Raw genomic sequence first — 13482 nt, forward strand, 5'->3', positions numbered from 1 at the left:
CATCTAGTCTCTGCAAGGTTAACCCCTTATAATTTGAAATTTCTCATAAACATTTAATTTCGCCCAGTTTTACTTATTTTTTCATTAAAAAAATCTGATTTTGCCAAATTTCATTACTAACACACTGTCGTAAAAGTTGGTATCTGAAAATTTCTATGCAAAAACCCCGATACACCGGGGGTTTGCGTAGAAAATATCAGACGGTTATTTATTACTCCCCATCAAGTTTAATTAACTTCAGCAGCGACCGCAAGCCCCATTTGAAAGAAAAGATTAAGACCGGATCAAGGTACCAACTTTTACGACAACGTGCTGGTAATGTCAATGATAACCCATCGCCATTTTGAAAAACGGTGCCTACACTCCATTGCAAAATAGAGCGTTTTTAGAGCCCCAATTTCATGCAAATTGCACAGAAATAAAATTTCACGTTCCTGTGCACGGCTTCCACCTTTATCGTTTACGAACCCTCAAGTGCGTGGCCCACAAAATGCTCAAGTGCTGAAGAATTTCAGGGCATGCAAATCGTGATTTGGCCGGCGTATGCTATATGCTACTTCGGACCGATTTACTGCCTGAACCCTTTAAGGGGCGATTGTACTGCACATTTTTTATCTGGAGAAGCATCTTGGGGTTTTTTTTTGGGAGGGGGGGTGGTGGGTTTTTTTTTTTTTGGGGGGGGGGGGGAGGGGTGGGGGTGCTTGCCCTGCAGGTAGACTGGTTCCCAATCCCCATATTATCGATTTTAAAAGGGAGGAAGGAACCAGTCTTCCATGCGAGAACTGAAGAACTGTCGGGCCGCAAATAATTCTGAATTTTAAAGTATTTATTCCACATCTAGATTTAATTGAGTTTTTTCTTTTGATGTCGCATTAAAAAGTGATTGATATCTTTTGTGCTGCCGGAACAATAGCAATTAAAACATGAAATCTATTTTTTAAGGTGAAACTCTAAAACAACATAGACAGTGCAGTTGCAACACTTAAGACTTCAAGTCAAATAACCACCTTATATCTGCTTATAATTTGCTCTTTGAAAAAGTAGCATTCGAATTCCAGAATAAAATGGAATAAAATCAATGTAAATAAGGCCAAAAAAAATAAGTCGGTCTCTGGTCAGCGCGCGCGTCGATTTTAATCATGCACGTCAACCTTTTTTTCTTTAAATTGTCCGCAGTAGCTACAGCAGCGCCCTCTATTGCCTCACCTCCTCAAATTGTTGTACCAAGGAATGGGGATATTGCACCAAGACAAATGATGGAGGGCACCAAGGCAAATTATGGAGGTCCCCAATGTATATGAGGACACAACAAAAGCAAAATAGTGCCCACCTTGTCTGTTCAATCCAAGCTTCCAAAAAATCGCCGCATCAATTCCGGAACTTTGGTCTGACCAGAGACCGAATATTTTATTTTTTTTTGGCCCAAGACATAAAAAAATACCGATTTTTTAACTAAAAGTAAAAGAATAACCACGATTTCTCTAAACGGTCGCCATAATATACAAGCACATACTTTGGCATCTAAGCAGTAGCAAGAACTTATAAGGATAATGCAAACCGGTATTTCGCAGGAAACAACTATCTTCTTCAATCACAGTGAGATAAATCAAAAGGATGTGCAAATAACTTTACGATTCAGCACATGTACAGTGTATAGGCTAAATCCAAACGTGAACTTTAAAAAGGCAGTGAGAAACTTTCGCGTGCCTTCCACAGCTATAATTTCCTCCCCCAGAATCTGTTTGAGCATTCAAACACTGAAATTAAAACAAGATTTGTCCACTGCTTTGTCTTTTTCGTCGGCTTCATTTAGAGTGATGTCATTCAATTGACAAATATTCTCTCCGCGACTGACCTGTGGCAGATTGAAGGAGCGGCATCGAGGCTCGGCATCCCGGCACGCCGAACCACACGCGATGACACCCTTGGTGGTGGAGAACTCCTTGATGACGTGACCGGTCAGGCATTGGGATGAGAGGCGGCCATCAGCGTCGGTCTTCAGGCAGAACATCGGCGGGGCACTGAACTTATTGACACCAACTGGGTTGACAGTAGACTCGGTATCGACTGGGTTGACAGTTGGCGGGGTATCAACTGGGTTGGCAGTAGATTTGGTATCGACTGGGTTGACAGTAGACTTGGTATCGACTGGGTTTACAGTTGACGGGGTATCAACTGGGTTGGCAGTAGACTTGGTGTCGACTGGGTTGACAGTAGACTCGGTATCGAATGGGTTGACAGTGGACTCGGTACCGACTGGGTTGATAGTAGACTCGGTATCGACTGGGTTGACAGTGGATTCAGTATCGAATGGGTTGACAGTGGACTCGGTACCGACTGGGTTGATAGTAGACTCGGTATCGACTGGGTTGACAGTGGATTCAGTATCGAATGGGTTGACAGTGGACTCGGTATTGACTGGGTTGACAGTAGACTCAGTATCGACTGGGTTGACAGTAGACTCGGAAACTGCAGGTATCTTGCAGATAGCTCGAAGCTCAACTTCACACGGGGTATCATGCCAATACATGTCGCGGTAAAACATTGCACATTGGTAACTGGAACGCCTGGGAAAGCTCGAGTGCCAGTAACCATCCCCACACGGAGTCCCATCGGATTGAACCCACTCGCCTGATGATGACGTCTTGGAGCAGTCGATCCACATGGAAAAATACTGCCCAAACTCCACGAGGACCATGTCCCGCATGAAATCTTCCTCCCCTTGTGTGTTAGGCACTGCCAAGCCACCCCCGATGTCATGACAAAAAACGTTTGCTTTAGCCCAAGTTTCGTCGTTGTTCATGATGCAGTATCCTTTACCATTAAATTGCTCTGTACTTGGACAAAATGCACCTGCCCCAATGCCGTTGAGAACGATCACTAGTGCCACCAATGCTTCCATTTTGATATGTTTTATGGTAAAAGCATATGTTTATCCGATGGTATCTTGATGAATCTTGATATACTTCATCGAATATGTTGCACAAATGGTGAAAACTAGCTCGCTAGCTCATGTCATTTGCTTGTGCCGACAGTGCGTCCACTATCTCCGTCTTGAAAACGCGAAATGGAGAAACGGCGAAGTTGTCGATTTGATAAAAAAGGGCCCTATGAAGAATCTAATCGGGCTTGCTTTTGATCAATAATTGTCCCGGCAACAGCAATAGACACATGCACAAGACGCGTATGCCGCCGGCAACAAATGGTTTTGTTCTGATCAAGGTCGTCCACCACGCTTGTTTCCAGTCGCAATATTTTTTTGCAGTGCCGTAGACACGTTAAAGATCAACTGTCCGTGCCCTACAACAAATAATTATTATTTTCTCCTAACAAAATTTTAGCTTTTTTTAAAGAAAAAGGCATAAACGTTTTTCTAGTTGGGCGTTGGGTTGCTGTGTGTGCAAACATTTTTAAAATGGGGCAATGTCATGAATAATTCAGTTTTTCCTTTGAATCATTGCAAGACTTAGGTTCTCGTTCTATTTTCCCCTTAATTTAAAAATATCTCAGTGATAAATTTGGAGAAGAAAAATAGCTGATGAAAATGAGCAGCGACGACGTGGATTCGAACCAGGGATATTTGTATCCATAAGCTCATCTCGCTATCCACTAGGCTACTGTGTGGTAGCTCGATGACAACCGTTCTTTAAAATGCTTTAATGTATTGTAACTAGTTGAGTAACTAACAACAATGCTGTTGATGTCATTGTCCGTTCTCATGGATAAACATAATTTTCCCATCGAAACTACTGAATTATTCATGACATTGCCCCTAACCCTCCTAGGAATAAAACTACGCGTCCGCCGTGATTACGAAAAACCATAACAGGATTGTTTTCGAAGTTAAAATTGAAAATCTTATCTCGCCAATATGAAGTTTCACATTTCATATTAATATGAGTCAATTGGAAAGGAGAGGAGTATTTTTGAGAAGGCGAGGACGTTATAATTACAATGATCGTGAAAACACGTAATGCACGTTGGAAATAACAATACATGTACCAACTACACGATATAGATCCATTTCTAGCCAATTACGGTATCGAATCAGGACACAGGAAGAAAGTTTCCTATCCAGGGCTTACTAATGGAAAAGAGGTTGGAAATAAAGTAAGCACTTGGGACGAGGTTGCGTTCCGTGTTATTTTCTAGTTTAATCTCGAAGAAAAATATATATATTTTTTCAATTGTTATTTTTCTAGTAATAAAAAGTTATTCACTTTCGCATATAGACATCGAACCAAACAAAATCCGCCGGCGTTCGGGTACTAAATTGTTTCTTCAAAAACCCGACTTCTTGACGCCCAGACATAGTAAGGCTTTCGCAGGGCAAGGGCGGATCCAGAACACAATTTTTGGGGGGGCCCAAAAAAATTTTGGTCCCCCAAAAAAGTGGGTCTAAAAAATTACGGCGTGGGGTTCGGGGCCCGCTAGGGCCCCGAAAAAATTTTGGATTCTAGATGCTCTGTGGTGCGATCTGAGGCAATTTCTGACCACTTTAACCAATTTTTTTTGAGGAAAAGATGGTGGTGTACTCATTGCCTGCCTTTATTGCGATGTCACATAAAAAAAAAAAAAATTGGTTTCGTTTTGGGGGGGGGGCCATGGCCCCCTTTGGCCCCCCCCCCCTGGATCCGCCCTTGTCGCAGGGTGGGTTCGTTTGTGCGCAAGATGAAAGCCCATTTCAGAGGGTTGCAGACGCCCAAAATTGGAATAAAGTAGGTTTTTCGTAAAAACAAAACAAAAACATACCCATTGAGAAAATTCGTTAGGAGAAAAAAATTCCATTAATAACCACAGTTTTTGAGGGCAGGTATTTAGAAGTAAAATCATTTTTTCTGTTTGCTGAAATATTTACATGGGTCCACTATACATGTCATGGAAATTTGAAATGTAGAAACCAGTTAGCTCAGTTTAAGATGCGGATGGTGTGCATTTCAGCCTTCCAGAGAAAAATCTATAAAAATTAATTTAAAATGTTTTGCTTCAATTTCTAGCAGGCCTAACGTTCCGTCCACCGAGGTAATCACGCGAAAATGCAATATTGTGCATTTGACAAAGAACTGCTGGTATGACTTATTCCGAAATGCAGAAACTACTTGCCGGGCCTGCGATCGATCGAGTAAACGGGGGAGTCTCTGTTTAGATGATTGCCGACCCAACAAACCGTTTTGTTCCGATCAAGGTCCCCAGCAGGCTTGTTGCCAGTTGAAATTTGTGTGCAGTCCTTAAAATTATAACGGCGCGGCTAAAAAAGAAACAACCCGTTTGACATGTCTAGCCAGTGGCGAATCTTGGAGTTTCGGTTACTACATCATAATGTTTCTCAGTGAATAAATTTAACATTCCGCCGACCTTTTGTTTATCATTAAAATTAGCAATCCCAATGCTTCGAACAACCCGTAAATATCCAAACAAGGGCGGATCCAGAAAACAATTTTTTTTTGGTGGGGGCCGGTGTCCAAATTGTCCCCCCCCCCCAAAAAAAAAAGTGGGTCCACAAATTTACGGCGTGGGATTCGGTGTTCCGAAAACGTTTTGGATTCTAGATGCTCTGTGGTGCAATCGGAGGTAATTTCTCACCAGTTTAACCAATTTGTTTGATGGTGTACGCATTGGCTGTTTTTTTTTTTTTTTGCGACGTCACTTTAAAAAAACACCAAAAACACTTGGGCTCTTTTTCAATTCCCTCCCCCCCCCCCCCGTCCTTGTATAGAAAGAAAAAAATATATATATCAAGAGTTTAAAATACACCAGACTATAATTAAGGAACACATAGGCCTATAAGTTAGTATTTTAACATCTTTTTTTCAGGTCAAATATTTACATGTACATGTACACATATCCAAATTTACAATTGCAAAATAGAAATTCCATTTCAACACAAAGGGCCTACAGTTTTTGCAAATAAAAAAAACGGGGGGAAAAATGTAATCTCGACATGCGTTGTAGTGAAGCTTTAGCTCAGCATGTTGAAACAGCCTAAGCAGAAGTTGAACTAACATGTCCCCAAGCAAACAGTTTGACCATGTTACTTGAGACTTAAAAGTGAACCCATGAATGTTAACTCTTATTGTGAACACTGAAAGAATAACCAACTTGCAGAGCCACGTTGAGGATCATGTCTGTTAAATTAAAACAAAAGTTGAAGTGTACCCTTGTCAAAGTTTAACATTCTTGAATACACAAGTAAAACTTGCATCTGTTCAATTTCAAACTGGTAATTCAATTTACCTCTTTTTAGAATACCCACTTTGTTGTGCTGACTTTTTTGCCAAAATGCAACAACCCCACCCAACCCCCATAAAGCGTTACCAATAGAACATAAGGCAAATTCTATGAGGTCTATTAAGTTTTTGTAAAGCACTTTTGGCAGTAACATCAATCGCTATGTTGGAATATGAAGATTTTTTTTAATTATAAATAATTGGACAAATTATTTCATTCTTTGCTAACCTATAGACCAATTTGGCGAAAAACAACCAGAGGCCATTTTTGAGGTGGAACCACATTCGCATGCATGCAGCATGCGAAATTAAAGACGAGGGGCACGCATTTTGGCAACCCTATTCGTCGAAGGAGCCCACAGTGCGTGAATAATATACCTGAGCGTGGCTCGCGCGGGCCTGGTGCCACCGCGGAAAATGGCTGCCGCCAAATTAGTGACAGGCAGTTAAGCATACATACACTTTAACACTTGCTTGGTTTTATCCCAAGAAACCAAAAGGCTGCAATTCCTTATGATTTACACAAAGTTATCGATACGGGCAATTCCACAGTTACTCATGTTACATTTTCGTAACGTGAGTAACCAATTTTGTGCATCTTCTTTATCATACATAACACATTTTTCTGGATGTCATCTTTGTTGTTTAGGTAGGTCTAGGTCTACTCTATCTTCCATGGGGTTAACAGTTATTAAACCTTTCCAGTAATGTAATTACAGCCCAAGGAATCTCAAAAGTACATCAAAAATGTAACGTGAGTAACCGTGGAATTGCCCATATCCATCATATACATAGCAGTAGTATACGAACTACTAATACAACATTCGAACTTCCTCACAATGAAATGTTTGCACCAAATCTATAAACATCTCGAAAAATACACACAACACACAAAGTCTTGTTCTGGAATTGTGGGGGCCACACTCCTGTTGAACGATACTTATTGTGGGGACCGAGGACGCAATAGGGAGAGCAGCAATTCCCCATAACTCGGTCCTGATTTCCCAAACAATAGAAAACTTCCCCATAATGCGGTGTCAGCTGAGGCACATGTGCATATGGGGCACATCCACGTACCTTGGTCAACATGTGGAATGGGTTTTCAGTCCCTTCCTGATTCCGTGGGTTTTTTCCCGACAATATTCTTCTGGGTTTTTCCTGCCACCTCTAAAATGCTAATTTCTTTGCTCGTCTCTCTACAGGTTTCTTCAGACTTGCAAGTTACGGTGACTAGGACACTTTTGAAGAATCCTTGGTTTCATTACCAGAAATAAACAAATATATAAAGTCTTTATTGATCTCGGCCTGTGACAATGATTGCAGTGCTTTGGTTTTGGGCATACCACGGCTGTGCACCGGTGGTTAGATAAGTTAATTGGCTGCATTATATTGACCACGCACAAAATTCAAACTGCCCCCTTTCTGTGTGACAATAGGAACTTCTACTGATATGCCAATTCTAACGAATTCTTTTATGCAATTACAGGCACTTTCACAAATTTCCGAGCAACAAGTCCAAATACAGTCCATCCATCGTTCCCTCATGCGCTTATTCAGCATTGGCGTTGCTGTAATCAACTTCGGCTGATGCTGCCCTCAATGCTGCCACGCATTCCACCGACACGTTCATCGTCCCGATCAAAATGGACTCCTCCTTAGCATAGTGAACTGCGATGGAAAAACAATTGTTACAAACTGTGATGCACCAAGGCATGACTCCAACTGAATCAGAACATGAATCAGAACAGCCATTTGTACTGTTCTGGTTTCCAATCACACTTTTGACAACGCAAAACTGGTTTAGGGAATGTATTCACAAATCACAAGTTGTTGGGTGATATTGACTACCTTCGGTTGTGAAGGGACAACACTATCCAAAGTAAATTTGCATTACTTCAACAGAATAAAGCATGATGCAGTATTATTTTATTGCAGGTGCTTTTCCACCTCATGCTGTATGTAAGTGGGGCCTGTCTCAAGTCATGTCGGGAAGGAGTTCCGCACATTGTATCGGGTATAAATTGCAGAATTCTGAACAACTTCCCCACAATCTTTCCACATTGAAGTAATCAGTATTAGTGAGTCTAGCAGTTGCTCATGCAAATTTTCCCGGAAAATGTCCAGGACAATTGCAGAGCTTCTTCCAGACAAAGTGAATGATTCTACCCGCAACTTGTTAAGAACTCGTCCCAGATATGACTTCATTAGCAAGTGATTAAAATAGCACACACAATTTTTGAAATCCCTCCCACAGAATACCTATAATAATTGCATGCATGTATCACACATTGCACACAGAGTTAAGTTGGGGTCAAAAAGATCCTAACTTGCAATGCTAGTGTTAAACAGTTGTGAGTTCAGGAGCTAAACTTGGGTACTAAGTCCCCTGTGCTACCTACAAGCTGGGAGTTAGTATGTGTGTCATGCATCCACCAATGAAAGAAGTGTGTTTGCTCATAAATATGTATAAAGCCCGGTTCATACTCGGCGCGAAAGCGAAAGCAAACGCGAATTTGTGACGTCATGGAGAGTATTCGCGATGCGAATTTGTAAAAGTTGAACATATTTCAACTCGGGCAAATTTCGCAGCGAATGTTTCATGACGTAAAATTTGCTTGAAGTATGAACGGGGCTTAAGATGGCAAATCTACATTTCCCTGATGCCATTACCAATGAAAGGGGTGCGTATGACCCCTGAAATGAGTTGGACTTACTGTCGATATCTTGTTCAATCATGTCCTCATCTTCTCTCAACATGTCCCTGACGTCCACATAGGCATATCCAACGTCCTCACACTCTAAATCCTGGCTCTCCTCCAGAGGCTCACTCACAACGGTGAAACGGATTCTGGGAAAGGCATTATGAGTCCATGTTAAAGCCAGAGTCCATCATTTGCAGCTATCCAAAACGTAACTGGCGTAATTATTGTTGAAAAACATACTTAGTTGAAAGATAGTAAGGGAAGTAAACTCCCTGTGAAATTATTCTTTCTGGCAAGCTGTCATTTTGAAGAAATCAACAAAAGGAGGCCTTTCCAACTTTGCGTCTTAAGAAGCACCATAGGAAATTCAAATTAGTAGTTTGTTTCGTTATTCGGCGAAGAGTGCGCAAACATTGGCATGGCACACACGCGCACGCGGTTGCTATAATTCGTCGGATCAGTGCGCGACATCGCGTAGCTGCAATCGGCTCAGTGAGAACGTGTCTCGGACGCTGAATTCAGGCCCAATTCAAAACATGATTCAGCAACTTTTGATTTGAAATTGAGATCCTAGAATGTTGTTTTTCTCGAAATGTACAGCTGAAGCTGAGCTGAAACTTCATCAGGTTAGTTGTTCAGCACCCTTCTTTAGATCTTGAGCACTTTTGTTGCTTCAAACGAACAAAATGCACAAATTACAAATGATGGACTATATCTTTAAATAGTTACATTAGCCCATCAACACCTGTACTGCATTGTGTTATATTGTATTTGTTTCCTGATGAACACATAAAACCGCACAGTGCAAGGGCAGTTGGGCTGTGACTTCTGTTGTATCAAAGTCGGGTGCCTGGCTTAACGAGTGGGCCGTAACGTTGTTCGTAACTAGGAACTTGACGAGCTTATCGTGGTGTGTTCACGGTGTGTGTGGTCAACCATTAATCAACCAACGCGCTGTCGACTCAGCGCTGTATGTGTGTATTGTGTACGTATTGTTGATGTACCCTAACGTGGCGCGGCCCCCAACGTGGCGCACTTTGATTTTTCGCCTGTAGCGCCTAGCTAGAGCAAAAGTTTTAACTGAAATTTCACAGAAAGTGAAATTTCATCAAGTTCTAAACACTCCTGTTCATAAATCGCGAGTTTATTTACCCGTAACAAAGTTAGAAGAAAAATTAATTTTGGCGTGATTTTCCGATTTTATTTTCAAGTGCGAAGTGAACCCTTTGAAAATGCCCCGAAAAATAAGAAAATAATTTTCTGACAAACATCTGGCTGGGTATGTAAGTAGAGATAATAATTATTTATCAGAATTTATCCAGTTTACAGAAATTCTTAAATGTTAATTTGGAATTTTCCAAGATTTATTCAAGTGCGCCACGTTAGGGAACACCCCGCCAATTTGTGCCCAATTTCCGGACACCACTGTTGTTGAATTTCGGATTAAATTTCATGAAACCGAAATTGTTCACAGAGGTTAAACAGCAAGCATTAATAAGGTAAAAGTACTAGTAAATACTGCATGAATTTGAGGTTTGTCAACAAAGAGGTTTGGCAACACTACACAAGGAAAGTCGGGTAAGCTTCGAAGTGCGCCACGTTAGGGAACACGACTATACATACATGTACAATCGTTTACAATGCACAGCGGTTTGTACAGTACAAATTGGGTTTGTTCGCACACGATATGTGCACGCTGCTGTACTGTCTACGAAGGGAATGAGATATGTCGCAACGTTGGCAGCATGTTTCTGTGGCCACCCCGGCCTCCCCCCCCCCCAACCAACCCGGGTGGATTATGAGAGGCATTTCATACTGTTCATACTTACTTTCCTTGCGTGGCATCATCTGGATGAAGCATGCTGACCAGATAGTCCCTCTGCAACTTGTTATTCTCAGCGTCGACATGAAACACTACAAATAAACAAACGACATCAGCAGCTACAGTCACAAAGTTACTGACGTCACAAAGTTACTGACTCACCAAGAGTTTGCCATGGAGAGTCTATTTTTCAAGTTTACGGTCGACAAAACATGGCCCATTTGAATGAGTGTCAGTAGACAACTTGAGCTAATTTGTTTTAGATTGGGCCATAGTGTAAACAACACCATATTGATAAAAAGAAAAAGAAAAGGGCAAACAGATACTCGAATCATACGCTTACGAAACTACTGACCGGAAAAACTAACAATTTCAAATGTCCCGCGCGGCAAATTAATTTGTCGACCATCTCCCACAATGCACTGGGAAAAATGAACTCTCCGTGTCAAACTCTTGGTGGCGCACTGCATTGTGACTGGCCCAAATTACCAATTTGCGATTGTTCATGACCACTGTTCAAATATGTAGCCATTTAACATAATAACATATGACCTGTAAATTAAAGATAAACGATTGTTATACAAAATACTCTTTTGGGAGAAAAACACACTGCGGTTTACCTTATAAACTACCAAAAACATTACTCCACCATCCTTAATTAAATGAAACACAAAAACTGACTATGTATACTTTTAGTCAAATTTTAGAGTATCGTCCCGAAGTGATCCCCAGTTGCCATTTCCCAGTTTTGCAGCATTTCTTATGTTGCTGGCATCAACACTCTGCGTCTGATCCTTGGCCCAAGGGAATGAAACTGGTTTATGGCTTGTAATTAATGACAAACAAAGACATTAAAAATTTGGAAGACCATCAACAATAGACTGGATAAATCAGTTGGTGGTTGGTAGAGCGCTTGTACGTGGTTCTGGAGGTCACTGGTTCAAATCCTTCTGAAGTCAATTTCTTTGTTTAAAGATGTACGCCCTTTCTAAATTGCTACTTTTTTGCACTAGCAATATGAAAAAATTCTTCTCTTTTGAATCGGACATCGACTAAAAAAAATCAGCCCATGTTTAGTTATTGAATTTTTTACTTTTGAATCATTAGCTGCCAGACAATAATTCCGTTCTCGTTGGGTAGGCTGGTTCCTGCCCCACAATCAGTATTGATAATGTACAGACCGGGAGCCAGTCTGCTCACAAAGCAGATCTGTTCGAGTCCAAGACAATTTTTTTTTTCCAGAGGGTCCAAGACATCAACAAAAAGGGGGAAAAAGGAGGTTTTTGGTAGAGCACTTGTACGTGGCTCTGAAGGTCATTGGTTCAAATCCTTCTCAAGTCAATGTCTTTGTTTAAAGATGCACACCTTTTCTAAATTGCTACTTTTTTGCACTAAAAATACAAAAGTTGTTCACTTTTGAATGAGACATTGACAGACCGAAACCAGTCTGCTCGCAAAGCAGATTTTTTTGGAGACGTCCAAAAAAAAGAGAAAAAGAGATTTTTAGTTGGAATGAAATGTACAAATTGAAAAAAAATGAAAAAAAGGCAATCAAATTTGTTACAGGGAGCACAGGGAATGCAACTTTAACTTAATATTGACAATGACTCATTTGAATCTAAAGCAAATAAAAGTAATGGTAGAGAATCTTACTTTTCTTAAAGTTGTAGACAAGGTTATGATAAGCCTTGGGTTTGGGCAGTGAGAATGGCGTCTCGGTCTCTTCCCCTGATAGGCCCAGGAAGTGATACTCGACGTATAGACGCTGCACGTTATCATCAGTGATGACTGGTGTGTCTGGTTCCAGACTCAGATGGAATATGGTCACCGATACCGTGTTGTCACCCTAGAAGGCAAATATATTGATAATAAATGTTAACAATAATTATTGGAATAAAAAAAGGTTGAAATCTCTGTGGCAGGCAACACTGGGAGATATGTACTTAAAGGTAATTATACAACATTTGCAAATATCAAAAAACAAAACTACAAAATTATTATGAAGTACCTTATTTGACTGTTAGTGAATAATATTCTCAAGCATCCTGTGAAATCATGGCACCTGGTGTGCTGTCATTTGCAAGAAAAGTGGAATTTTTGTATCAATTTTCAACGATGGTCGGCCTTGGAAGAAACCCGACTTTTTTCAAATACTGCCCCCAATTTACCAAATTTAGTTAGTCCACATTTTGTTTGCAATCGGTTACACATCCATCAACAGGTACAAACCAACTAGACTGGTTCCCTGACCTGACAATCCCCCGATGTCTATAAATAGGTCAATCCCTGGATGTCTATAAATTGCTCTGCTTTGTCTTAAGTAGGGTCAGGGAACCAGACTAAATGAACAATATTTTTGTGTTGGTTTTTCCAGCATCTAAAACTTTAAGCAGGTCATTGTAACAATATTTGCTACAAATACCAACCCCAAAATCCATTCATTTCTGAAACTCACAGCAAAAGCAAACGTTGTATATTTCCTTTAAGTATTTTTGTTTTTGATAGCATGGGCATGTCTGGTTCCATACTCAGATTAGATACAGTCACTGGTTACTGTGTTGTCATTCTCATGTTGACATTCGGTGTTGTCATTCTGGGTTGAAACCTCTCAATTATTTTAGAGTTTCACTGCTTCACAGTCTTCGTGGGACTCAGTATTTGAATGAGACGTGATGACTGGTTGACAACTGTGAGTTTCTACTCTCTTGATGGATTGGGAACCAGGGAAATG

At 40.8% G+C, this 13482-nt stretch overlaps 1 protein-coding gene across 2 annotated transcripts in view; it reads right to left on the reverse strand.

Moving 5' to 3' along the window:
• Positions 1–6947: 6947 nt before the first annotated feature.
• LOC119723081 (protein fantom-like) overlaps positions 6948–13482 on the reverse strand; it is a 54162-nt gene continuing 47627 nt past the window's right edge. For both annotated transcript variants that reach the window (XM_038193583.1, XM_038193582.1), the window contains 4 exons: positions 12405–12597; positions 10759–10843; positions 8942–9075; positions 6948–7895 (listed from right to left, as the gene is read on the reverse strand). In XM_038193583.1, coding sequence (XP_038049511.1) covers positions 7777–7895; positions 8942–9075; positions 10759–10843; positions 12405–12597 — 531 coding nt within the window. In that variant the 3' untranslated portion in view covers positions 6948–7776. The remainder of the gene's footprint in view (positions 7896–8941; positions 9076–10758; positions 10844–12404; positions 12598–13482) is intronic.

The sequence above is a fragment of the Patiria miniata genome, unplaced genomic scaffold (assembly GCF_015706575.1).
Source record: "Patiria miniata isolate m_02_andy unplaced genomic scaffold, ASM1570657v1 HiC_scaffold_16, whole genome shotgun sequence".
NCBI classification, from domain to species: Eukaryota; Metazoa; Echinodermata; class Asteroidea; order Valvatida; family Asterinidae; genus Patiria; species Patiria miniata.